Raw genomic sequence first — 26,599 nt, forward strand, 5'->3', positions numbered from 1 at the left:
CGATTTTGAGTGTTTTTAGCTTGCAACTTAATACAGTTTGAAATTTAAGTTCAGCTTTTTCTTAACATAAACTGTAATGACTTTCATATAATTCCTTGAATTAATATTTAACAAAACATTGTTTTATTGCCATCTTAATATCCTTGTTTTTTAACGATGTGTACTTAATTCATTCAAATTTCATGTACAAGTGCCTATATGAGAAGAATAAATATTTAATTATACTCTATTCCATCCAATTATGGTTAAAAATATCCTAAAGCATAATTCTTTTAATGCTCATAATACCACAGAATTCAATCCAAATCATCATCTGGGCTCCAAACATCTATGCTTTCCACTTTTTGACCCCTTGATGAGCCCATGTTCTCTGCCAAGTCCTGAATCTTCTCCTCTTTTGTCATCACTGCATACTTCCTTTCCTCTTCTTCAAATGCCTTGTTTAGCTGTCGAGATCCTGGAGCATTGAAGAGCTGACCCATACTATCTAAGAGATCATTTGATGTGGCAAGGTCACCTGGGTTTCCTTTAGGATCAGACGTTTCTTCACTCATTTCTTCAATCAGTTTCTTTGTTTTTACAATATCAGCTTCATCCTTTGCAACCTCTTTTACAGAACTTGCCTGCCAGCATTCTTGTGCTTCCTCATCATCACTGCTGTCTTCTGTGTCAGAATCAAGGTTGTCATCATCCCCAAGTACCTCTATCCTTGGCTTAAATGTGGGCTGGAACAACAAGATACATTAGCCACAAGTTCAAAATTTCATCAGAGCATGGCTTTAATTTAAAAAAAAAAAGAACGTAAAAAAGGTCTAGATATTATAGTAAATATGTGTATCTAGCGTGTATGTAGATGAAGTAGTACATATATTTTAACTTTTACAGGAATTTATACCATGTACCTTTTCAGTCCTGCTTGATGCTGGCATGCTAATTGTCTCTATTGACTGGTCATCTGAAATACATACATGTATAATATTCAATGAAGTACTTTTAGTATACAGGCAAAGGAATCAACTAATGGAAATTTACACAAAAAGTCAAATAAAAAAGTTCTTACATTGAATTTTAGTTCAAGACAATGACATAAAATATTGAATAATAAACAAACCTGTCATTTCTGTAATGAAGATATGAGAGCTTTCATCTTTTGAGGTTTCTAAAAAAAAAGAAAAAAGTTCTTGATTACATCATATGCTTGGTAAGTAGTTTGCAAAGATTTTGTTTATTTGTAATATCTAAATTTGTACTACCTTTTGTGAACGATACTGTAAATGTGACATATTTTTATAAACAGCAATTCATTAAATAACAGTTATTTTTAATATTTTATATTCTCAGATCCCCAAATATATATTTTTATTTTCATAATAAAAGAAACAAGTCATGTTAAGCTTCAAAATGAGCACAAGGTCCTCAACATAAATAAATAAGACCACACAAAAATGATGAAACAAACAATTATTTACTTTTTGTTGAGAAAATTCCTTCATCATTCTCTTTATTTTTTGGTTTGATCAATGGAATGTCTTCTGTCTCTGGCTCCTCGGTGTCTTCAACAGTAGCATCGACAATGGTGAGTCTTGTGGCCTGTTCCTCTTTGTGTTCTGTTACCTCAACATCTTCCAACTCTGGCATCTCCTGCAACACAAGTTCCTTGCAATGTGAGAAACCTTATGGGCAGTTGGTATAGAAGGCCAATATAATGAGCATTAAAAAGTAACATTAGCAATCCTTTTTTATTTGACAATAGTGATAATTAATTATAAAAATACAAGCAGAATAATTTTGATGATATAATTTTTCTTCTTGGGCAAAAATGTGACATTTAGAGTTTTATCAGTTTCACTATTTCTATATAAGGAAAACTGCCCTTAGTGGTCATATTTTTCAATGTACAAAAACCATTTGCGAACTCAGATGATATTTGATTGTTGAGACAAATATTGTGATCAAGTTTCATTATAATTTTGTTATAAAATGTGCACATGGCCTCTACAGTGTTCACAGGCTGTTGATAAGCCGTTTTTAACATTTGACCTTGTAACCAAGCGTTATACCACAAATGACCCTGTTTTAAACTTAATCAAGGTATAATTGGGCTAAATGGTTTAACCAAGTTTCATGAAGATTAGGAAATAAATGTGTCCTCTTGCGTGTTTACAAGATAAATTTTGATGACACAAGACGGACAATAAATGGGAGACAAAGGTGAACAAAAAGCCTGCCACAAGCATATTGTGCTCAGGAAAGCTAAAAAAGTAGAATAAAAAAATTCCCATGGGAACTTGTAGAAGACATCGTATTGCTTATTACAACTAACTTACCGAGTCCTCTTGCTGGTCCCCAGCCTCCTGTTGTTTCTTTGCCTCAATCTGTACCTGTGCCTTGGTCTTGTAGGAACCGTAGAGCCAGTCGATGGTATCCGGGTCCACCTCCTCCCCCTGTCCCTTCTCATCCAGCTCTTTCTGTATGCGCTTTGCCATGTTTTCCTGACGCTTGCTGCTCATAGCTGGAATGATAGGGAGACAAAGTGGAAAAATTATAAAATAACGTCAATGAATTCATCAGGTCCTCTACATATAATTTAACCCTTTGCATGCTGGGAAATTTGTCGTCTGCTAAAATGTCGTCTGCTGAATTTCTAAAATTAGAATTTTCTTCGATTTTTTTCAAAGAATATTATCAGAATAGCAAACAGTTTGGATCCTGATGAGACGCCACGTTCTGTGGCGTCTCATCTGGATCCAAACTGTTTGCAAAGGCCTTCAAAATCCGGTTCCAGCACTGAAAGGGTTAACTAAAGATGTGGTGAATGCGAACGATACAAAATTGCTTAAAAAATATGCATTGGGTCATCTAAAAAATCAAATCAGCAAAGATGAGAGGAAATTGTGGCAATTTTAACAAGAGCACCGCATAACGGGTGCCAACGCTCGGCTGCAAAAGCTTGTCAGAAGTTATTATAATTTTTTTAGAGGTCACGTTGACCTTGACCTTTGACCTAGTGACCCACATATTGGGTGTAGCGTGTAGAGCTCATCAAGGTGCATCTACTTATGAAGTTTTAAAGTTGTAGGTGGAAGCACTTTGATTTTAGAGCCAATGTTAAGGTTTTAGCATGTTGCCTACTGCGGACCGCAGACGATGAGCTGGCTATGACAATACCTCGGGTTTTTCCGAAAACAGTCAAGCTAAAAATGGGTGTGGCGTGTAGAAATGAGGAAGGTGAATGTACATATGAAGTTTAAAAGTTGTAGCTGGAAGCACTTTTATTGTAGAGGCTATGTTTAAGGCTCTATAAAGGTCACGGTCCGTAATTATTTACCGGTTTTTAATTATTGTTTTTCATATTTTATATATAAAGGTTATCAAAATACAATATGTATATGCAATTGGACATTACCATACAAAAATAAGCAATGCAACTTGTTTTGAGCTCAAAATATAGTGTCCTCCAAGTCAATTGTGTTTACAAACAATCAGTTTATTTACATCGCTGTTTACTCGGAAAGTGAAAGTGAAAGTCACTCAGGTCACCAAAAATATATCGTTGATTTTCAACGTTTTCCGGTATCACTCACAAAGTTGGTCTCTTCTAAATGGTTTAAACGTTTGAAGTGATCTAATAAGTAACTTTCTGCCTGTAAAAAATTGTTAAAAACAGAATTAAAATTTAATTTTCTTTCGGCTATTTTTAGCACACGTAAACGCTTTGAGGCTACACATCACGTTAGTTGCAAAGTTGTAAACATTTCTACATATTATGAAACGGGTATATCTTCCATAAGTCTTGACAACGTTGCACTTAAGCTGTGTTATGAGCATTTTTTATGCACAGGAAACTGAAATCCGGTAAAAATTAGACCAGTTTATATGCATAATAATTTAATTTCTAACCTTTATAGAGCCTTTAAAGTTTTATATTAGAGGTCACAGCAACTTTGACCGAGTGACCCAAAAATGGGTGTGGCGTGTAGAACTCATCAAGGTGCATGTACATATGAAGTTTCAAAGTTGTAGGTGGAAGCACTTTCATTTTAGAGCGAATGTAAAGGTTTATGTTAAAGTTTTATATTAGAGGTTACAGGGACCTTGACCTTTGACCTAGTGACCCAAAAATGGGTGTAGCATGTAAAACTCATCAAGGTGCATCTACATATGAAGTTTCAAAGTTGTAGGTGGAAGCACTTTAATTTTAGAGCCTATGTTAAACTTTTATATTAGAGGTCATAGTGACCTTGACCTTTGACCTAGCGACCCAAAAATGGGTGTGGCGTGTAGAACTCATCAAGGTGCATCTACATATGAAGTTTCAAAGTTGTAGGTGGAAGCACTTTGATTTTAAAGCCAATGTTAAGGTTTTAGCATGACGCCTACGGCGGACGGTTGACGTCGGACAATGGACGACGAGCTGGCTATGACAATACCTCGGGTTTTCTCCGAAAACAGCCGAGCTAAAAATGCTTTCAAAAAATACATTAGACTCTCGGCCCTTGTTTGGCGGAATTGGAACGCTTTATGTAGATCAGGTCCCCATCAGCATGGCTTCAAAATATGCCTAAGGTCCTTGCCATTTGTTTGGTTGAATTGGAACTCCTTTTGTAGATCAGTTACCCTGGAGTGCTCCCAATTTTTTTTAGAAAACATGGCTTCAAAATATTCCTTAGATCCATGCCATTTGTTTTGAAGAATTGGAACACCTTATGTAGACAAGATACCTGAAATATACTGCCACTTAATGTTCAGGAGATTTGGGCATGCCTTCTAAAGACCAGATACCCTGAAATACTGCTATTTTTGAAGCAGAAAGGACACTGTTCATAGAATTTGGGAGGAAAAATGTCTATAGCACAGCATTTCTATCTTGGACTTAAACAATGCTGTAACAGATACCAATGTATTTGCATTCATACAGCTGAAAATACGCCCCTTTAATGAGTTAACTTTGTAATATTGGCCAGGTGTGATAACAGTTATTTCAACTAAGCCCATAATCTAAGTTCCCTTCGCAATTTGAAATTCAGCCTTTCATTTGAGTCAATCCATAATCTAATTATGCCCATATTTTGAAATTTTGCCCACCACATTCATATATTTTGCCAGTTTTCAACCAAGAATTGGTTGGAAATGTGCAACTCTTCATAAAATCATCTCAATAAAAAAAGGAAATCAATTTCATGCCTATAGTTTAGTTTCCAATTCAGTGCCTTTTTTTAAAGTTTTTGTATGTGTTTGATGCTTCTTGCAGGAATCAGGGCAAAAATGATGACTTCAGTTTGTGAACAAAGGTTGCTCTTTTAATGTTAGTTTTGATTGTATTCATGAATGAGTATATGCCATAAATCCATCCATAGCTTGTGAACAGAATACCTTCTTTGAAAGTGGTACGTGTATCTACAAAAAAATCTGTTAATGCTAACAAACACTTTGCCTTATGTCTGGTGAATTGCAACTAAATTACACTTCATAAGTGCATCAAACTATATAATGGCAGGGTCAACGATGATGATAACACCTTCTCTGATTCATGACTGTGGTCTGTAAGTAGCATGTTATATGGGCATTTAGCAAGTAATGAACAGTTAATGAGTTTGCAACATCATTCATAAAAGGTCTTCCGCCTTCATAACTGGAAATGCCATTAGAAGCATGTAATGCATTATTCATATCATCAAAGAGCAGGTCAAAATCAATAGGTGACCATATTTTTAGGTCTGCACGCAACCTTGTATTAAAATAGTATCATGGCCATAAAGTTTGAAATATATCGTAAAATGGATCGTGTTAGTGGCAAGGGAATTTCTACTTGTTTTTTTTAATTCTGCCGCCAGAGTTGAATAATAATCCACACTGGATGCAATGTTCATATACCAATGTTTGCTACGCCTTTACACTCAAAGGAAATAAAGTAAATGAATAAATTAACACTGAATAACTGAAAATGCCAAAAAAAATAAATCTTTTTTTTCCTGTAAAGGATTATGGTCAGCTGATTATACTCAGAACAAAAATAAGTATTTCATGACAAAGCTACTTTCAGATTAAAAAAGAACCCAATCATGCATGGAAGTAAAATGGTCCATAATAATCTATGTTAAGACACAAAAACAAGAATATCAGTGGAAAAGATGGATGCTACCTCAGATAATGGGGTTTTATGTTCAATCAATGTGCTAATAGTAATATATGGGAGAGCAAATTAAGCAAATTAATAATGAAAGGTCAATGACCTGGGCATATTGAACCCTTGTTATTAAGGAAGCTGCTTAAAAATTGCAAATGAGAATTTTAGATCTTGAAGAGTTATTTGTTGAATGAAAGGGCAGTAACTACACACCAAAACATGGGAATTGACCAACTTTACAATATGGATATGTTAAGCCTACAACATACTGCATACAACATAATACATTTGGATCATAAGTTATTAAAATTATGTGTGGAAAAAATCCCTTTGAAAATTTCCCTTTTTTTAGTAATTGAAGGACAAACCCCCAAAAATACTTGTGCATAACAGCCTGGCAACATGCAGATATCTGCTAAATTGGAAAGCTAGATATATACATAATTTAAAATTTAATTCGTTATTCATAAGATTTATGCTGAATCATACATTTTCTGAGAAAAAGTTTTATTCAATAGAATGAAAGGGCAAACACCTGTGGAAAATAATTTGGAGTAGAACAACCTATTTTATGGGAATTTGTATCATTAAATTCAGAGATCTTGCCTCGAATGCGGAAATTTGTTAATTATCGGAAGAAGAAGTGACTTAAAATTTATATTGTGCTACTAAAAAAGCTTGAAAAAAGGGACACTACTAAAAATTACTTCTGAGTAACAGAAAAGATGTAATTATTTTTGTCTTTGACTCACCGGTTATTTCATGAGATTATTAAATAAATGTATTCCTTATGAAGTTAAATGATTTCACATTGTGTAAAACTCTTTGATTGTGCAAATCAAATCTTTATATATGAAACAAGAGCACCGCCTTGCAGGTGCAGACCGCTCATCTATTTTTCTTTTAAAGGTGAAGGGACCTATCTCAATACTTCAATCACAAAGGAGGGAGGGGTGGGGGTATTTTTGGGGGGGGGGGGTATTCTTGGGTGGGATGGTTGGACGGTATTTCAAAAATAAAATAATATTTTTTTTATTTTTTTTAACCATGTTTAAAAAACAAATGAAAAAAAATTGTGGGGGGGGGGGCGGTGGGGGGGGGGGGGGGGTATAGTTTGAGGGTGTAGTCATTTATTAGATAATCTTTAAAAAAAAAGAAAAAAAAAATTGGGGGGGGGGGGGGAATCTGGGGGGGGGGGGGGAATCTGGGGTGGGGGGTCTTTGCGTGGGGGATGGTTTGGGTGGAGTCAATTGTGGTATGTCAGGTAAGAGTTGTTATGTCAAAGTATCAATCAAATCTAATCATAAATACAGAAGTTATGGCAATTTTAGCAAAATTTAATAATTTGACCTTGATAGTCAAGGTCATTCAAAGGTCAAGGTAAAATTCAACTTGCCAGGTACAGTACCCTCATGATTACATGAAAGTATTTGAAGTTTGAAAGCAATAGCCTTGACACTTTTGAAGTAAAGTGGATCTAAACACAAAATTTAACCATATATTCAAAGTTACTAAGTAAAAAAAGGGCCATTATTCCGTCAAAATGACAACCAGAGTTATGCAACTTTGCCTGCACAGTCCCCTTAAGATAGTTAGTTTAGTAAGTATGAAAGCAATAGCTTTGATACTTTAAGAATAAAGTAGACCTAAACACAAAACTTCACAAAATTTTCAATTTTCTAAGTATAAAAAGGGCACATAATTCTGTCAAAATGCCAGTCAGAGTTACATAACTTTGCCTGCACAGTCCCCTTTTGATAGTTAGTAAGTGTTGCAAGTATGAAAGCAATAGCTTTGATACTTAAGGAACAAAATGGACCTAAACACAAAACTTAACCAAATTTTCTATTTTCTAAGTATAAAAAGGGCACATAATTCTGTCAAAATGCCAGTCAGAGTTACATAACTTTGCCTGCACAGTACCCTTATGATAGTTAGTAAGTGTTGCAAGTATGAAAGCAATAGCTTTGATACTTAAGGAACAAAATGGACCTAAACACAAAACTTAACAAAATTTTCAATTTTCTAAGTATAAAAAGGGCACATAATTCTGTCAAAATGCACGCCAGAGTTATCTAACTTTGCCTGCCCAGACCCCTCATGATAGTAAGTAAGTGTAAAAGTTTGAATGCAATAGCATTGGTACTTTCTGAGAAAAGTGGACCTAAACACAAAACTTAACCGGACGCCAATGCAGACGCCGACGCCAAGGTGATGACAATAGCTCATTTTTTTTTTCAAAAAATAGATGAGCTAAAAATGAACCAGGAAAAATGCTGCAAATCTGTCAATCTGACAATCCTCATCAAATTTCAACCTTTTCAAATTACTAGAAATTCACTGATTTTTAAATGCTTGAAAAACAATTCCTATCAAATGAATTATTGAATGAGAAAATTATTTGCATTAGCTGAACTTAATGATTTGATCTAAATCCATACTGTTTAATTCGCAAACAAATTGCTTTTACTTTACATTGACTATTATAAAAAATGTCAATACACAGCATGGTAGTTTGACACATGCATTAAGATTTAAGCTAACAACTTGAACATCATTTTTCCTGGTTAATTTTTCATTATACCACTTATAAGTTAATTTGCATGTTAAAAGCATCTAAGACAATGTTTTCCTAATAAATGAGCTATGACAAAAATTTCCACCAGTGCAAAATTAAAGCCAACATTAGTTTTTTCCGAAGAACGGACTTTTTGTCCAATTAAATTCTTCAGAAAATTGAAGAATTGATGTTTTATTTGTAGAACATCTTCTTAAAAAACAAGGCATTATGAAAGTTAAACAAGCCAAGAGCAACGCATAGCGGGTGCCAACACTTGGCTGTCGGTGCAGTTTTGAATAAATGAAAGCTCTCAGAAGAAAAGGGCGAAGGGTAAGTGGCGAGAAGAACTCATCTGAGAGACTATGCATCTGTACATACAAAACTTTCATTTTATTTCATCTACATATAAGTTTCAAAGTTGTAGGTGGAAGCACTTAGATTTTAGAGCCTATGTTAAAGTTTTATATTAGAGGTCACAGTGACCTTGACCTTTGACCTAGTGACCCAAAAATGGGTGTGGCGTGTAGAACTCATCAAGGTGCATCTACATATGAAAAATCTAAGTTGTAGGTGGAAGCACTTTGATTTTAGAGCCTATGTTAAAGTTTTATATTAGAGGTCACAGTGACCTTGACCTTTGACCTAGTGACCCAAAAATGGGTGTGGCGTGTAGAACTCATCAAGGTGCATCTACATATGAAAAATCAAAGTTGTTGGTGGAAGCACTTTGATTTTAGAGCCTATATAGTTTTATATTTGAGGTCACAGTGACCTTGACATTTGACCTAGTGATCCCAAAAAGGGTGGTGCGTGTAGAACTCATCAAGGTGCAGCTACATATGAAGTTTCAAAGTTGTAGGTTGGAAGCACTTTGATTTTAGAGCCAATGTTAAGGTTTTAGCATGACCCGGTCAGCGGACGGCAGACGTTGGACGGTGGATGACAAGCTGGCTATAACAATACCTCGGGTCCGAAAACAGCCAATCTTTATATTGGTACGTCACAGAACCCTAATGATTTCCAACCATGACCTACTGTTCCAGACAGGAATGGCAAAAGATTGTTGGCCAGTCTGACAAAGCTGACCAAAATTCAGAAGGTCAACAGTAAAATGCAACATTACAAAACTTACTTTGTTTTCAAAGTTTGCAACCATCTAAAAGTTTTCACAATAAAATTATTTTGAGGTTACTGTTTTTTGTTATTTCCAGACATTTTCAGGTGTTTTCTAAACTTTCTTAACTACTTTAATAATATAACACTTCACTATCAGTACATTTTGAGCAGGATTCCAAAAATGAACTTAAACAGTGACCCCCCGTTCAAATTTAAGTATTGCATTTCCAAAAATTGAGAAAATGTGGAAAAAATTGCGGAAAAGTTGTGGAAAGCTCAATTTTTAACCAAAAAGAGTTTGCCACTTTCAGATAAATATCTTAAATGCGGAGAACGTGCTGACTAATGACACTTCCATTTTTTCAGTTACGGATATTTGGACACTTGACTTTTTCATTGTTCTGAGATTTATACTTAGAAAAATTAAAAGCCGATATTTGACTAAAACTTTTTCTGAAGCTATTTTTTTAGATTTGCAGATGGAATATTGCACTTTGTTGCTTTTGTGGGGTAAAATTTTACACATATCAAATGTTTGTTACACCATGAGAAAAAACTTTTAACTTAATGGTTTAACAGAGCATAATATTGGAATTAGCAACTTTCTATGAAGCTGCATACCAATTTAATTTTAAGGCAAGAACCAATGGGGGGAATGGCTGACCTCAAAAATGATGTAATACAGAGGAATCCCTATGCAAGAAAGCAGTTGAAACAAGAGCTGTCTCCATAGGATGACATATGCCCTCGAAAAACGCTTTGATAGAAGATATGAGCATTTTTCGAAACCTAAACGCAGATTTCGAAACCTAAAGGCAAACCCTAAGTTCAAGGTCAAGGTAAAAGGGGTCAAAATTTGTGTGCGTATGGAAAGGCCTTGTCCATATACACATGCATACCAAATATGAAGGTTACATCTAAAGCGACATAGAAGTTATGAGCATTTTTCGAAACCTAAACGCAGATTTTGAAACCTAAACACAGACCGTAAGTTCAAGGTCAAGGTAAAAGGGGTAAAAATTTGTGTGCGTATGGAAAGGCCTTGTTCATATACACATGCATACCAAATATGAAGGTTACATCTAAAGCGACATGGAAGTTATGAGCATTTTCGAAACCTAAACGCAGATTTTAAAACCTAAACGCAGACCCTTAGTTCAAGGTCAAGGTAAAAGGGGTCAAAATTTATGTGCGCATGGAAAGGGCTTGTCCATATACACATGCATACCAAATATGAAGGTTACATTTAAAGCGACATAGAAGTTATGAGCATTTTTCGAAACCTAACAGCAGATTTCGAAACCTAAACACGGACCCTAAGTTCAAGTTCAAGGTCAAAGGGGTAAAAATGTGTGTGCGTATGGAAAGACCTTGTCCATATACACATGCATACCAAGTATGAAGGTTACATCTGAAGCGACATAGAAATAATGAGCATTTTTCAAAACCTAAACGCAGATTTTGAAACCTAAACGTGGACCCTAATTTCAAGGTCAAGGTCCAAGGGGTAAAAAAATGTGTGCGTATGAAAAGGCCTTGTCCATATACACATGCATACCAAATATGAAGGTTACATCTGAAGCGACATAGAAGTTATGAGCATTTTTCGAAACCTAAATGAAGATTTCGAAACCTAAACGCGGACCCCAATTTCAAAGTCAAGGTCAAAATTTGTGTGCGTATTGAAAGGCCTTGTCCATATACACATGCATACCAAATATGAAGGTTACATCTGAAGCGACATAGAAGTTATGAGCATTTTTCTAAACCTAAACGCAGATTTCGAAACCTAAACGCGGACCCTTAGTTCAAAGTCAAGGTCAAAGGGGTAAAAATGTGTGTGCGTATGGAAAGGTCTTGTCCATATACACATGCATACCAAATATGAAGGTTACATCTGAAGTGACATAGAAGTTATGAGCATTTTTCGAAACCTAAACGCAGATTTCGAAACCTAAACGCGGACCCTAAGTTCAAAGTCAAGGTCAAAGGGGTCAAAATTTGTGTGCGTATTAAAAGGCCTTGTCCATATACACATGCATACCAAATATGAAGGTTACATCTGAAGCGACATAGAAGTGATGAGCATTTTTTGAAACCTAAACGCAGATTTTGAAACTAAACGCGGACCCCAAGTTCATAGTCAAGGTCAAAGGGGTCAAAATTTTTGTGCGTATGGAAAGGCCTTGTCCATATACACATGCATACCAAATATGAAGGTTTCATCTGAAGCGACATAGAAGCTATGAGCATTTTTCGAAACCTAAATGCAGATTTCGAAACCTAAACGCGGACCCTAAATTTAAAGTCAAGGTCAAAAGAGTCAACATTTTTGTGCGTATGGAAAGGCCTTGTCCATATACACATGCATACCAAATATGAAGGGTTCATCTGAAGCCACATAGAAGTTATGAGCATTTTTCGAAACCTAAGCGCAGAATTCGAAACCTAAACGCGGACCCCCAAGTTCAAAGTCAAGGTCAAAGGGGTCCAAATTTGTGTGTGTATGGAAAGGCGTTGTCCATATACACATGCATACCAAATATGAAGGTAACATCTGAAGCAACATAGAAGATTATGAGCATTTTTAGAAACCTAAACGCAATGTGTGACGGAAGGACGGACAGACGGACCGATCACTATATGCCCTTCTTTGGGGGCATAAAAACGCCCTTGTGAAAGAGTGAACTTTTTTTTTTGCTGTGTGTAACGACAGTGTGTTAAAAAAAAGTGCATGTATATCAAATGAAATTTTTTAATGTATAGTATAAACATTTTTGTTGTATGTGTTTAAAAGCTAATCTTAAAGGTTTATTCAACTTGTGGAATTTAGAAAATGCGCTGATTTTCAGCAGAAGTTCTGCATCTGCAGAAGGATAACTTTTCCCATCAAATGCCAAACAAAAAAATACTTGATGTGGATCTCCATGTCCAATACTCCGCATCTTTTCCGCACAGATTGCAGAAAAAGATGTGTGGAAAAGTTGCAGAATTCGCGGAATTTGTGGAAATCTGAGCTAAGGGTGACAGCAAATGAAAAAGGGTAGGCATGAAGCCTCCTTGATAGAAAGTTCTTCCATCTTTAACTGTCTTCTTGAATACATGCAAATAATGGAAAACGTTACAATAAATAAATGCTAAAAAGTATGATTCTACAGCTCCAACTTGTGCTTTGCATGCTCCAGATTGGGTACAAACTATGATTCCACATCTTCCTACTGGGTACCGTCTGTGGGTACCAGACTGGGTACTACACATGTAACCAGATAGTTTTGCTCCAGGCTGGGTACCAACTATGATTCTCATGCTCCAGGCTGGGTACCAACTCACCATGCACGCTGTCCATTATCTTTTTCCTCTCGGCGTCCACCCAGCGCTGTCTTTCTGCACGCTCCTCCTCAAGGCCTCCCTTCGCCCTAATAAACACAAGATCTTAATTAGTAACTCCAGCATACTAAAGGATACCAATGTGTCAAATCATTAGATAATAAAAATGATTAGCATTTATGTATAACGATGTCTTGTGCATACTTAATTGCGAACATTTTAAGACCTTATTCCACTTTTTAATCATTTTTACTCTGAAAGGAATATAACCAATGCAATCAAAATATAACTTTTCTGCAATAACTAGTAGAGACGTTTAAGAGGAAATTAACCCCAGCAATGGCTAATTTCAAGCAGATGAAAATCTTGCGTCAAGTTAATCTTAGAATTAAGTAATGCCCTACTTTACATCGATCACACACAAAGTAAAAAATCACTTTGATCTATTTAATCAATTGTCTATGTTGAAAGGTACATAACTCTGTAAAAAATAGTGTGAGTTACATGTATACAAAAATAACGTCTTGCACTTCTGTATAGTATAAACAAGACTACTGTAAAGTTTAATTGTGATATGCAGAAAACTGTTCGGCAAGGGCACATATCTCATAACTCTCTAGTTTGTGCAACAAAGTACACTTTTATTGATGTTCAGAATCTAAAATTTGCTGTTGCTCAATGGCACTTAACTTTGCAAATAATATTGTGACATAAGCCAAAATAACTTCCTGCGCTTCAACATGGTAAAAACATCATATTATCTATTAAGGTTTATGTTGATACATCGAAAACTGAGAGACTAGTTGATGATAAAAATTTTACTTAAAGAATGATGATAGGTCTACAAAATTTGCCTTAGTTAAAGTAAACACAACTCATATTAATATTACAAAACATGCAAAAATAAGGAATTTCACTTAAACATAGTATATACAAACATATATGTAAAGTTTTTTGTTGTTACACAGAACACTCAGAGGGACTCAAAAGTTTGTAACAAGAGATTGCCAAGCAATATGGTCCCCTACCGGTGAAACTCCACAATTGTCAGTAATTTTTTTAAATATATATTTGTTGCCATAGCAACCAGAATTTTTGACGTAGGAACAAAATGAAATGACGTGCATAATCTCCATATTGCCATCTATCCATGTTTCAAGTTTCATGAAAAAATATGAAGAACTTTTAAAGTTATCGCAGGATCCAGAAAAGTGTGACTGACTGACTGGCAGACAGACAGACGGAGTGCAAACTTTAAGTCCCCTCCGGTTTCACTGGTAGGGGACAAAATGTATAATGATGCAAAATTTGCCTAGGGTCCAGAGATCTTAACCCTACAAAGAATATTGCAAATAAACGAAAACAACATTTTGCTATTCTACATAGTATAAACAATCAAGTTTCCTGTTACTAAACAGAAAACCAATATGCTAGTTTGAGACAAAGCGTAACGGCATGTGCAGCCTGACAGACCAACCAAACAACATATTGAATACAGTAAACCTCCATGAACTTTGGATGCTAGGATATAAAAATATAAATAAAATTACAAAATGATTATTTTAGATATTAAAAATGAAACAATTGATCATCAAGATATTATAAATATGATACAATGACAATAATAATGTTCCTAAAGAAATAAACATGCCACATACCAGGCTTCTGCACAGGCCCTGTCCTTAGGAAACACTGGCCGATCATCCAGGTACTGGAGGTTTTTCTAAATACCCGGTAATTGTTTAGACAGATGTCAGGTGCTTAATTGAACATAGTTTATAATATGTGTCTTGTTCTGTGAAAATTGTGCAAAATGCATGTGCGAAAAGTGTCGACCCAGATTAGCCTGTGCAGTCAGTACAGGCTAATCAGGGAAGACACTTTTCCACTTTAATGATATTTTTCGTTTAAAGGAAGTCCCATTTTACCGAAAATCTAGTTTAAGCGGAAAGTGTCATACCTGAATAGCCTGTACGGACTGCACAGGCTAATCTGGGACAACACTTTTCACACATGCATTTTTAACAATTTTCACAGAACAAGACTCATATGATGCTAAAAGAAAACAAATAGACTAAAATAAAAAAACAGCAATGTTCACAAACAAAATGTCTGCTTGTGTAATGCGTATGTTTAGGTCACATGACACTATGACAACAGTTGTAAAATACGTATTTGGTAAGAAAATTTATACAAATTGTAAAAAAATGGTTTATTGAACTTTAAAACGTGTTGAGCTGATTATAAATATTAATTTATTTGAAATATTTTGGCAAGTGAGTTTGTGAGTGGCACATCATTAAATGGTGTGTTGGTGGAAGATAAATACCTTAACTTTTTTTTTTCATTATGGATTGGTCACCCTACTCTGTATATTACCAACTTTAAGAATTTCAAATATACAGTTTATCAAAGTTCTTCCAAAGATGCTGCATGGCTACACACCAGTCTCAAAATCAATGTCTTCCTGTAGTTGGTGATGTTGCGTATCACCTCATTGCCCATCAGATTGAGTACCCTCTGAATGGAGATAGATCTCAGGTCAATACATATTCATTACATCAGCAAAAAGAACAGGAATGTCATATATAACAAATCACACAAAAATAAATCATAAGAAAAATGCCTTCGGTATTTTAATTGTCAGGCAAATTGGCTATATGTTGCTTGCATAGCTCCAGCCTAGCCTGCACAAAGAAGCTACCCTAAAACCTTTGACAAATTGAGACCACAAAACCTTGCATCTAGTCCTTTACAGCAGAAAGTGTATTTGATTTATTTGAACAAGTTTACACTGTATCTTTAACTTTTAAACACCTTTTTAGTAACAGGTAAAATGTTCATACCAAATTCTCCATTTTTTCAAAGACATCCACAATGGCTGGGTCAGTGATTTTGTTATGTGAGAGATCGACACAGCTGAGCTCCCTGCAGTCAGCCAGGTGAGCCAGGTCGTCCACTGTGGACAGTCTACAGTGGGAAATCTGCAGGTTGTGCAGGTGGGGAATGCATGCTGCAATCGAATGCGGAAGAAGTAAAGACTTTTTAGAGGTTAGTCAACGGCAGTGCTGTTTTACAGATTAAATTAGTTAAAAACAAACAATATCAATATAAAATTTCATATTTTAGTTTTTCTTCATTTCACTTAAATTAACTGATGAATATATTTTTCCGAGCAAGAACCTTTACAAATATCTCCATACATTATAAGAACTGTTAGCCACTTTAGAGTAATTACTCAATAATGAATATATTGTGTTATCAAAATATTAAGAATATTATCAGCACAGCTGTAAGGTAATATGATACAATATAAGCTCACTCAGTTACCAGTATCCCTAACCTGAAATAATTCAAAATAGGTATGAGAGGTATACATAAAAGAACACAAGTCCTAATATAAAAAGCCACTTACATATATTTTCAATCCTGGAGATGAGATTGTTGCTCACATTGAGGGTATCTAGATGTACAAGTGCTTGAAGGTTTTCAATTTTAGGAATCAAGTTTTGCTGCAGGTACAAGCAGCGCAGCTCCGTCTGATTCTCCAGATTCTCAATTCTCTGAATGCCATTGCATTCCAGCCAAATGCATTTAAGGCCAGTGTACTCTTCCAGGCTCTCTATTCTGTGTATACCTTTAATAAAATGGAAATTAAGAAGATCAATTGCATCTCAGGAAGTGATAAGAACCTTCTTAATTCTGTTGCACAAATTAATTTCACAATGATATCTCTCCTGTAAAAATACTTTTGTAAACAACTATATGGGGTTTAAAAGGTATTTTTGAATAGTGGACAATTTGACAGAGATTTCTTAGTGAAAATAATTGGATTTGATATATTTACCTTTGTAATGTAAATATAATACATCGTTTAAATATGGGGTTGTGTAGAGTTTCATATCTTTGCAATGCTGGCGGAGAAACTTCTTTGACAATCTGCAATTAAACAAAATTATTGTTATGACACCAGACTAGTTTTCATGTAATGTAATCTCTTTTTAACAAGGACGATGTTTCAATCAGGCAACATGCACCATAATGTTGCTCTTGTTTAAATCAATACATTTAAATACACTGGATACATATTTCATTGCAGGGATTCATTTCCTATAATCTTACCTGAAGTATTTATCATCTTCCTTTTCTTTTTCAGTTAAAGCCTCATCAATTTTGTTATTTTTGTCAACAAAATTTGTTTCATTTTTGTTAGGATCTGTTTTCACTAAAACTATGTCCCTTTCTCCACTTGTAACATCCTCTGTTTGTACCTCAAGTTCTTCTAGAGCAGGCATGTCTTCAAAACCACTTTCTAAAATAGTAATAAACATTAATTTGTGTTGGTTCCTTTCAGTTCAAAAAGTTAAGACAAATTTTGTGAAGAGAATTTTGAGAGTTTAAGAGAATATTAAATTGTGTTCTATTACTTGACATGATAACATCAATATTATGCTTTTTTAAATTTATTTTATTGTTGCAATTTTTGCATTTTTTTACCATAATGCTTTTGTGTAACAAACACACAAAAAAGATTAAAAGTAACATAAGTTTAATTTGCAGTTAATTAAAATTTGAATCAGTATATATTATCTGATGCCCTTTTAGATTGCTCATCATAATTTACCATTCTTTTCATCATAGGTGTCCTTTTCATCAACCACTTCAACAACTGGCTTTTGCACCTCAAAGATTTCTTCTATTAAAGGCATCGTGAGGCAACAGGCGATATACTTTGAATGGAAAAAACATAATGGTTTTCATCAAATAATCAATTACAGATTTCATCATCTTAAAAACTTCTTGTTTTTTAATAATGTGCTTCATTCGGTTTTGACGGATAATTTCAAAGAAAACCATTGCAGACACAGTTCACTTAATAATGTCCACACCCGAAGCTTCAGTATATGAGTATGGGGAGGACCGTGTCCCAGCACGCTTGTTTTTCAAAGCTTTTATGGTCCTTTGGGGCCTGAGACTGCATTATGTGAGGATCTAGAGTGTGTCCCAAAAAATGAATGCTTTTTTTGCCGCAAGCTCGCAAAGGTTAATTTTAATTTGTACAAGCTTGCAGCAAATGTAGCTTGCAAGTAATTTTATACAAAATTCTGCAAGCTTGCGCAAGTTTTTTTGGATGCAAGCCTTTGCAAGCTTGTAAGATACCTCGGATTGAATTACGCTGACCGAAATGCCATAAGACCCATTGTTGCATGAAGTGACTCTAAAAGTGTGATTTGAATGCATTGAAAGAAAACTGCATGTTAATCAATTATTTACATATAAAATAGTTTGATGGTGATGAAATATACTCATAATTAGTCATGTGAGGACACATGATGTGATCTCCCGTAGTATATATTTGTATCTAAGAACACTATTGTGTGGTTTGAATTTACATGCACTTAATAACACTCATTTCATGCAGTGGATATGCCACATACAAGTAAGAAAAAACAAAAAAAGTAAACATATTTTTTCAATTGAATAATTAAAAACATTTTTTTTTTGAATTTTATTAAAGATTGAGGATATAAGCAGAATATCTTTTTAAAAGATATTACCGTAATTACTCTAAGTTTTCAGACACTTTAAAATAATTAAAAAAAAATCCTATTCGAAAATTTAGATATGGAAAATATTTAAAAATTTCGAGTGTCCGAAAATTTACAGACAAATATTAAATGTCAAAAAAGTATAATTATATTAAAATAAAAGAAATAAATCATTGCGTAATAGTGTTTCTACTTTAAAATAAAAACAACTTCACAGCTTTGCTTACTATTGCCTGAAATAATACAGAACAAAAAAGTAAAAACTTTAACATTTACTTCTTCCTTAATAGGAAGATATTATTTAAAATGCTGTTGGGTAAAGCAATTGTTTTTTACCGGTATACATGGTTATTTACCCAATTACGCAAATGTAATGGTCCATTGCTCTCAGGCATGCCTCTCCAAGGTTATATGACCTTAATCCGTTTGTAAAACCTAATGAGTCACAAGGTAAGCAAATAAACAGTGCCTAAATCTGGTAAATTAGCGCTGTAAAATATACTGTCTGAATATTTAGAGTCATTAATGATAGACGAAAACGTGCATGTCTGAAAATTAAGTCATGAAAAAAAACTATATTGGCCAAAAATGGGGTTGTCTGAAAACTTCGAGTATCCAAAAACTTGAGTAATTATGGTATTTGTTTTTCATAAGACAAGAGTTTTATTCAAATATTTTTATTCAATTTGGACAATAACTGCTACATTGTGTAAAACAAAACTGTTAAAACAGGTGTTTTTAGACTGTATTTTGTAAAAAATATGCAAAAACTATCCATCCATCCAATAATGCAATCCATTTTGGTATGTTCTGCATTAAAGAAAAACACTTGTTGGGAGTGTTTAGTTTAAACAAGTTTACTTTCCTCTAATTCTTTATGTCATGTAATCAGAAAATATAAAAGGTACATTTTAAATAATGAAAGAAAGAAATCTTATTTCATAATTCTACCTATCAATATATAAATACAAAAAAAGAAAAAAGAAAACAGATTTTACATGCTAAAACAGAATAGTTTCTGCCTGGGACCATATTAACAGATTAAATAGAGGTTTACCTTTAAAAGATGTATGAAATTCTATATTGTATCTTATAATTTCTTAAATAAAGACGTCATCAGCAACATATGTAATGGCATAATTCTCTGGAACATTCTTGTAGAATAACAGTACAAAAATGTGTCGTTTACAACAGAGAAATAGATGCGCTGAAGTCGAATCATATGTTATGATCTGTTTTAAAATTTAATGTTTATAAGTCAATGAACAAAGGCATAGTCGAATAAAAGAACAAGCAAAAGACGAGTACCTGCGAGCCTTACCACTTTCGTATTCGTGTTTACAAACCGGTATACCACGTGTTCTGACTTGACAAACTTAAATACAAAGTCTTAAATCAATATGATTAAATAAACACTGCAACATAGCGTCCTAGCAACGAATAGAAGATTGTAAAAGGGAGGTAATTGGCAGGTGCGCATATAGTACCACTAAGAGAAATAAATACAGTAATGTTATGAAACGTTCAATAGACCGCGCAATGTTATTACCTTAGGTTACCTTAGGTGGTTTACCACCGCAGGTCTTTTGGACCTCTGTAGTGGCCTCTTCTTCGTCATCGCTACTTAGTAGTCTCAGTGTTTTGCTTCCGGTTATTTCATTATAGTCACAATTATGATCGTACACCATCGGGTGGTTTATCCAATATTTATCTAGGCGTCTTTTAAAAGTATCCGTGTTCTTGGAAGTGACGACAGCACTTGGTAAATTATTCCATATGTTTACAATGCGGTTGGAGAAAAAGTTCTTGCGAATGTCACGTGCACATCTTTGTTTTAAAAGTTTCAATGGATGACCTCTATTTGTATTTGTGTTCAGAGTAAAAATTCCAACTGTTGTTCTTTTGTCATAGATATTTTTCAAGATCTTGTATGTTTCAATCATATCCCCCCGTAGTCTGCGAAATTTCAAAGTGGGTAGTTTAATCAATTTAAGTCTTTCCTCGTATGACTTATCCTTAAGTTTGGGTAACATTTTGGTTGCTCTACGTTGGACGTTTTCAATGCTATCAATGTCTTTAATTTTTGATGGACTCCATACACTGCTCGCATATTCCAGATGTGGTCTTACAATGGACTTAAATAATAATCTGAAGCTTCTAATATCTAGAAATTTAAATGAACGTCTTATTAATCCCATCATTTTGTTGGCTTTATTTACTTGGTTTTGTATGTGTTCATCAAATTTTAATTTTGTGTTTATTGTTACACCAACATCTTTTTCATTTTCAACTCTTTCTAGAGAAACGAGGCCTCCTTCATACTTTGGCATAGTATATGATCTTATTTCTGGGGGTTTTGTTGAAATTTGTAATATTTTGCACTTGTCTGGGTGAAACTTTAACAGCCATTTATTGCTCCATTCAAAAAGTTTATTCAAATCATCTTGGAGAATTAACTGATCATTTTTGGTCGAAATCTCACGGTATATTTTTGTATCGTCCGCGAACATAAAAACACTAGAGTTCACACATTTTGGTAAGTCATTTATGAACACCACAAATAGGATAGGTCCTAGTACGGAACCCTGAGGAATGCCGCTGGTGACATCGTGCCATTGTGAATAGCTCCCATAGACTTGTACCCTTTGTTTACGATTAGTTAAGAAGTTCTGTACCCATTTACATGTTTGTTTACTGATGCCATATTTTTCCAATTTGTATATTAATCTTTTGTGTGGGACCTTATCGAATGCCTTCATAAAATCTGTGTATATTGTGTCAATTTCGCCTCCTTGATCTAGTATACTAGTCCAGTGGTCCATAACTCTGAGTAACTGTAGGTTGGTTGATCGGGCTCCAATAAATCCAAACTGCTTATCACTGAATAAATCATTAGAGTTCATATGGTCAACTATCCGTTTACGAATTAATTTAGTTATTGATAATACAGTTTTATTTGGAAATACAACGTTAACATTTCTAACTTTACCTATTATAATGTATAAAGCTAATAAATGGTATACATGAGTTGCTAGCAGTTAATCATTTTGTGTATTTAAAAAAATATAATCGAAGTGAAGGCAGTTTAGTTACATTTAAATTAGTTTACAGTATAGTCTACTGTTACAACGTTTTTGCAATGTTAGTTTATGCTTGTTCGGATATTCCAATAAAAAACGACACATATAACAAAATAAATATAATACGTTGAAGCAAAGAAAAAATTATAAGACGAGATATGGTTCTCTAAATTGCGCTCGATAGGTCATTGACGGCTCGTGTACTTATTTCATGTACCCCGGGTATACTTTTGTAAGTACACTTACATGTACCCCGGTAAATAAACTAAAACGAGCCCGGGAATTTTAACGCTAAATCGGTCGTTGTCAGCTATGTTTTTTATAATTATTTATGTTCATATGTATGTCGATTTTACTGTTTAATGGCCTCTATATTATCGAAACTCATACTCAAAAAGCATGTTGATGCAGGTTTTTTTTAAATAGAAATTTGTTTTGTTATTACGGTAATAGTTTTACGACATCGGATTTTGGGCGGGATTGAAATTCGGGTACGTTTTAGTATATTTACCGTACCCGGGGTACATGTAAGTAGTATCCGAGCCGACAATGACCAATATAGCCTAAATTGCACATTCATACAACATCCCTTAGGCTACACAAACATTTTGTGTTGAAATATTGTAACGACAAGGCACGTGAATTACGGAAAAACAATCTTAATAATTGAAGATATGGTTCGCAATCAAATGATTTCTTCATCATTAATCACGTTGTTATAAAAATCATATCATTAAACATATTCTTGATTATATAAAACTATAACGAACATAAAAAGGTTTATCTTAATTGTATTCTTAAAACTCAATCGCATTTGTTTCATAACACGTGTTTCCTTTTTAGGTCTAAAACGTTATTAAGATTTCAACTTAAACTTCCGTGTGGTTTTGTTTGACTCCATTGACATGTTTGCATTGAAATCATTAATCAACGACGCTCCGATTCTTTTGGAACACCTTTGGGTGTGGCTGCATCGCGGTACAAGTGTAAAAAGATATGTTCGATTTTTTCCAACACATTTTATTACAAGACTGGAAATTAAAATAAAGACCTGAAATATTTGAAAAATCGTGTATAGCAGTTACTGTTTCATTTAACGATTGTTCGGTAACACGTAATTAAATAGTTCTATCGTCCGCAGACTGAGACAATTAATGTGCAATTCCACGTATTGTTATACATATTATATTTTTGTAATATCTCAACACAAGTGACAAAGCTTCAGCGCAGAAGATACAAATATAACATGGGAGGGGATCTCCTTGTTTTCAGCCTCTTTTAATCTAGGCGCTTTCGCGCCGGTCCCCGTCTCACCGAATAATATAAGTTAACCACAAGAGTAGAGGTTTTTTCATGGACGCATTGCGGCTCCAACCTAGGCTACGCCTCTCGTGTCCCTTCACATATGTTCGAATATTGTTTATATTTGTTCGCATATATAATTTTTATTTGATCAATCAGATAAAAAAAATGCCACACTTTGTTTTCTCATTTGATTAATCGATGTGCAATATAACTTGTGAATACTGGTCGATCGTCGAAAAAGTTACTTGAAAACACGCTCGTACCGCGCATACAACACATATAACAATCACACATCACATTAGAAAACAAACACAAAACATTCTGCGCTGATATCAAAACACTCCTATGTTAATATTAACACATATTGTATGTAATTTTGTCACTAGTTGATCTACTAAAGCAAAGACATGCAACCCTTTGATTAAGATCTTCCGAGAGGAGACACAGCAAAAAGCCCTATTGTCCATACTATTCTAAATCAGTTCATATTTTCTGAAGCTACCGTGGATACGGTAATGCTATCAACTAATCTGCAAGTTAATGATTCTCGTACTATGCTACATAGAGGAGATTAACACATCCTCGATGTAATTTCTAAGTCTCCAAGGATCACTGAGACTATTCTGAAGCTTCTTAATCAGTCACAGGAAGTGGGTAATTATATGTAAAACCCATTTCTGCTGGTTTACATACTCATGTCCATTTTTGTTTAAAGAACGCAGCATTGATCGTGAAAGGGACGTTAGAAGAACCAACCGTTTTTACCATTCATTCATAATAAGCGTACGTATTGCGACAAAATTGTAAAATATCAGTTGCCGTTCATCTTCAAGAAAAACTTATCCATCTGGGGGAGCTTAAAAATTATAATGCACCTTCCGAGGACGAGACTATGTCACATTGTTTCATAGTTCAATATCAGTTGCCGTTCATCTTTCAAGGAAAACTTAGAGGACGAGAGTATGTTCACATTGTTTAATAGAAAAGTATTTATTTAAAGGTTCAAGGGACGATTTCAATGTAAAGGGGCCAAAGTTTCATTTGCCTGCATATAGAGATAAGCTATCAAAACATTGTAAGCTTAGCTTTTTGATGGCTGGGAACATTTACGTTCTTCTGAACATTGGTTAAATAGGATACGTGAAAGGGTTTACTTACCTTTAAAATCCAAACAATATACAATGTTTGTGTTACGAGCAGGATTTGGATGCTTTTAGTAGTTAACAGTCAAGCTGATGTTCAGCTTGCAGCATAAGCTTCCCATACTGGTTTGGGGTAATGTTTTCGCAAAAAGAATTTGAAACCATGATGAGTCGCAGAGAATTTAAAACTTCCGCGAATCGTTATTGGTATAGGTTGGTCTTCTATCTTTAAAGAATTTTCCTCAAGGAATAAATATGTGAATATTGTCAGACACATTAACGCTGTTGACATGATGAATGGTGTTTGTGTATATGTTGTGGATCAAGACTCAATTGTGAAGGCACTATTCGTAGAAGCATTCAAACACTTAGCATATAACATTTCAAGGTGTCACGTAAATCCTATGGAAGCATGTTGTAAATATGTATACCAGAGAAAACGCAAATACTCATGAGCGCATGTTATAACGTTTGCATATGTTATTACGTTTCAGACCAACAATGTTAATTGTAACAGATACCAAAGTGATTTGTAACACGAGTGCAAATAAGCATACCTTATACGACTAAAATACCTCTTAGGTCAAACAAACATTCTCCTAAGGCTGTTAAACACAACAGATGCCAAAATAATAAGTCCAAATAAAAGACGTCAAAATGTTTAAGTATCAGAGTGCAGATTTAGTCAGCAAAATAGCGAATAAGCCATCAACAGTAAGCACGTGCGAGGGCGGAGGTATATTGACCAACCATTATTTGAATACGAATATATGTGTTGATGATCAGGTAGCTCTTAGTATATATGTGCATGTTTTGTTAGAAAACCTTGCGCATGGATTTAGATGGACACTCTAGACTAGTTATTTAGAGGAGCGGGACGTGAACGGACAGAGAAAGCGTCCAGTAAAATAGTCATTTACGGAATACGATTGTTTCTTTTTGCACGTAAACACGGATGAATTTGTGAATAAAGATTTGTTTTATATTTGGATATATTTACAATACATAACTAGAAATGGCGTGGCAGAGGCCGACGCGTATCCCCACGCCGCATAGATGTTATATTAAAAGGCAATTTTGAGTGGGCAAGACCTATGTTGGTGGGGCCCCGGGTTTGGTAATGTGGACATGGATGGTTGAGATAGACCGTGTTTTCATAAGAGATGTTCAGTATTAATTTGAATTCAATTGGTGAATAAATGAAGAAGTTATGTTAAAACAAATGTTGGGTGGGCGTGGTATATGTGGGCGCGACGCCCAAGGGTTTGTAATGGGGCCATGCATAGTTGAGATTGACCGTAGTGTCATAAGAGAAGTTTAGTATCAATTAGAAGTGAATCGGTGTAGAAATAAAGAAGTTAATGTACAATGTATTTTTTAAAATGAGTGAAAATCTCTGACCCGGCCCCATCCCAACACCCATAACTTTTGCCCAAGGGGTCAGATCAAAATTCCAAATAGTGCACTGTCACACATATGCTCATAGCTACCATGCGTTTAAGTTTTAAGGTTCAAATGCTAATAGTGTTGGAGGAGATAGTGGCCAGGACGGACGGACAGACGGCGGAGATAACCACATAATCCCCCCGCTCCAATTTGGGGATAATCAATGTCAAATAAAAATCAAAGTACTGACAGTACTGGTGTGACGATGCTTTTGAAGAGGATGGATACAAATGCATCAATTGAAGTTTATCTACATCACCACCGTATGTGGGAACGAAAATTTTGGGTACGAAAATTTAAGGCATGAAATAATTATGCAAAAAAAATAATTTGGGTACGAAAAAAGTTTGGTACGAAAAAAAAGGTACGAACAAAAATTTGGTACGGAAAAAAAGTTGGGTACGAAAAAAATTTGGGAACGAATTTTTTTTAGTTCGAACACAAAATTGGATACGAAAAAAAATTTGGGTACGAAAAAAATATGGGTACGAAACAAAATTTCGGTACCAAACAAAATTGGGTTCGAACAAAAATTTCGGTACAAAAAAATTGGGTACGAAATTTTTTGGGTACGAACACAAATTTGGGAGTACAAAGAAACTGGGGTTCAAAAAAATAATTGGGTGCGAAAAAAATTGCGTACGAAAAAAAATGGGTACCAAAAAAATTGGGTACACACAATTTTGGGTACGATAAAAAAATGGGGTTACGGGGAAGTAATACCCGTGGACCTCTCGATAAATTTGAAAGAGGACGGGAATCAAGCTGCCTATTTGGCATTTTGATCTGACCCCTCGGTCAAAAGTTATTTTCACGTGCGTCGCATGTTGTAAGTAAAATGATTTTTTTACCCATTTATTTATACATAACTTTTGACAAAGGGATCAGATCAAAATTCCAAATAGCTCACCGTTGCACATATGCTCATAGCTACCATGTGTGTAGGA

At 34.7% G+C, this 26,599-nt stretch overlaps 1 protein-coding gene across 1 annotated transcript; it reads right to left on the reverse strand.

The window, feature by feature from the left end:
* Window positions 1-279: 279 nt before the first annotated feature.
* Window positions 280-20,367, reverse strand: LOC127856411 (dynein axonemal assembly factor 1-like). The gene is made up of 14 exons (XM_052392645.1): window positions 20,239-20,367; window positions 17,755-17,860; window positions 17,253-17,442; window positions 16,978-17,069; window positions 16,546-16,767; window positions 15,977-16,143; window positions 15,576-15,650; window positions 14,789-14,853; window positions 13,134-13,219; window positions 2,328-2,512; window positions 1,470-1,641; window positions 1,112-1,159; window positions 903-955; window positions 280-725 (listed from the first exon to the last, which is right to left on the reverse strand). The coding sequence occupies exons 1-14, from the start codon at window positions 20,365-20,367 to the stop codon at window positions 297-299; spliced, it is 2,019 nt and encodes a 672-aa protein (XP_052248605.1). The 3' UTR covers window positions 280-296.
* Between the last annotated feature and the right edge of the window lie 6,232 nt (window positions 20,368-26,599).

Source organism: Dreissena polymorpha, chromosome 1 (genome assembly GCF_020536995.1).
Source record: "Dreissena polymorpha isolate Duluth1 chromosome 1, UMN_Dpol_1.0, whole genome shotgun sequence".
NCBI classification, from domain to species: Eukaryota; Metazoa; Mollusca; class Bivalvia; order Myida; family Dreissenidae; genus Dreissena; species Dreissena polymorpha.